Source organism: Nematolebias whitei, chromosome 9 (assembly GCF_014905685.2).
Source record: "Nematolebias whitei isolate Nwh7 chromosome 9, NemWhi1, whole genome shotgun sequence".
NCBI lineage: Eukaryota > Metazoa > Chordata > Actinopteri > Cyprinodontiformes > Rivulidae > Nematolebias > Nematolebias whitei.
Genome location: NC_056506.1, coordinates 45,656,731 through 45,658,750, shown reverse-complemented (window position 1 = coordinate 45,658,750; position 2,020 = coordinate 45,656,731). Strand labels below are relative to the sequence as shown.

Sequence of the window (2,020 nt, the reverse complement as noted above, 5' to 3'; positions counted from 1 at the left end):
TCTATCTATCTATCTATCTATCTATCTATCTATCTATCTATCTATCTGTATATATTATGTATATAATACAGTAATATGTGTATAATACACACAATACATATTCTTGCAGCACATTTATCAATAGGCACAAGACAAAGACATTTATTTGGTTGAGCATCATCGTGATTTAATTTATTATGTCTCATATCACAAAGAAAGTCCTTAAAAATGCAGACTAGAATTTCTGTATAGAAACTGTACACAAAAGCAAGGCACTGTATTTTCAGAGTCATCAAGCCGCTGTCCATCCTCTTTAAGTTACAACTCATCTCTTGGGTTTTTATTAAGTTTGAGTCACTTTGCAGCTTAACAAAGCGTCCGTCTTCCCTCGTTGTTTGTTTTTACATGGCTACAAAGTCACAAACGCACGTTCATACACATGTACACAAATAAACATCATTATTTACAGCCGCACTCGAACACACCACCACAACATGGCACTCTGACAGCAAGCGTCTAAGCTTATTCTTCCACAAGTGGCGACTTCAGTGCTCGGAGGAGATTTTAAAGACACATACAGAGTAAATATGAACCAAAGCAGGCATTTGTTTACCTGCTGATACACCACCTGGGCTTCATTTAGTTTCATGCTGACAGAGAAAAGTAAAACATGACCATAACTGAGACATTCTCCAGCCCCATCCTTCATGTCGGTCTTCCTGAAATATCTTCCCATATCTCTTGTCTTCACTTGTCTTCACTTGTCTTCACTTGTCTTCACTTGTCTTCACTTGTCATCTTCAGTTCCAAACGAGCTTAAAACAATCCTTTGGCTTTCTTTATGTTCACCTGTTTCCACCCTGGCAGACGTTCGTAGTCCTCTCTCTTCATTTCCAAAACGTTCTGCAGATGTAAACAGACACACAGGTGATGCAGGACATTACTTTCAGGGGAATTGTGGTCAAGGTCAAGGACGTTTGTCACTAACTAATATTAAGTGCCCATGAACCATGTGTTTGATTAGAGAGAGCTGAATGAGGAGCTGATTTGATACTGCATGTGCAGCTGGTACTCCAAGGTCAACTCCGAGTCTGTGGAGGAGGAGCTGATAAGCGTGTATTATAAAAAACAATCCTGGGACACGGTCCGGGGCAGATCCTCGGGACCGGACTTCCATGAAACATCTGTGTAAGCCTGTGGTGACTATCTGTCCTGGCAAGAACTCTTCTCCTGCCGTCGTGTGCGGCTCAGAGGATAGTTTTATCCAACAGTTACACGGTGAGGTCTGCTGGTGTTCTGCAGTAGATATACTCAGTCGCTGCAAAGACAAGATGTGCCATTCATTACTCCAAATATTATTTTAAATAACTCAAAGTCTATAAATAACATTTCTCGCTAGAAAATTGTTTTTGTAAAAATAAACAATAGAGTATCTAATATTGAAAACCTCACAGCATATCCAGTACATATATAAAGTAAAGCTTCTGACCAATGTGTTTATGACTATGGGGTGCCGTTTGTACAGTCAAAAATTAAAAGCAATATTTTGGTTTATTTATCCTTTCATAAGAAAAAAAAGGTTTTTTTTTTTCAGTCATATTTTCAACATGTTATTCATATATTCATAAATGTCATAGTTCCAAACTAAATATTTAATTTACAAACTAATTATTTAGTTTACAAACTAAATACTTAACTTACATAAATATTTACTTAGTAAACTAAATAGATGTAAATTAAACATTTTATTTCCAAGCTAAATATTTATTTTCAAAACTAAACATTTAATTTTCAAACGAATTAGTTATTGTCCAAGCTAAATACTTAATTTCCAAAATAAACATTTATTTTCTAAGCAAAACATTTAATTTCTAAACTAAATATTTAATTTGCTAACTAAATATTTAATTTGCTAACTAAATATTTAGCTCAGACCTAAATATATATTTTACCAACTAAACGTTTAATTTCCAAACTAAATATTTATTTTCAAATCTAAACATTTAATTTTCAAACTAAATAGTTATTGTCCAAGCTAAAT

At 34.4% G+C, this 2,020-nt stretch overlaps 1 protein-coding gene across 1 annotated transcript in view; it reads right to left on the bottom strand.

Annotated features, from left to right (window-relative positions):
* Positions 1–236: 236 nt before the first annotated feature.
* svilb (supervillin b) overlaps positions 237–2,020 on the bottom strand; it is a 49,355-nt gene continuing 47,571 nt past the window's right edge. The window contains exon 38 of the mRNA XM_037682411.1: positions 237–882. Within this exon, the coding sequence (XP_037538339.1) occupies positions 796–882 (87 nt within the window). The 3' untranslated portion in view covers positions 237–795. The remainder of the gene's footprint in view (positions 883–2,020) is intronic.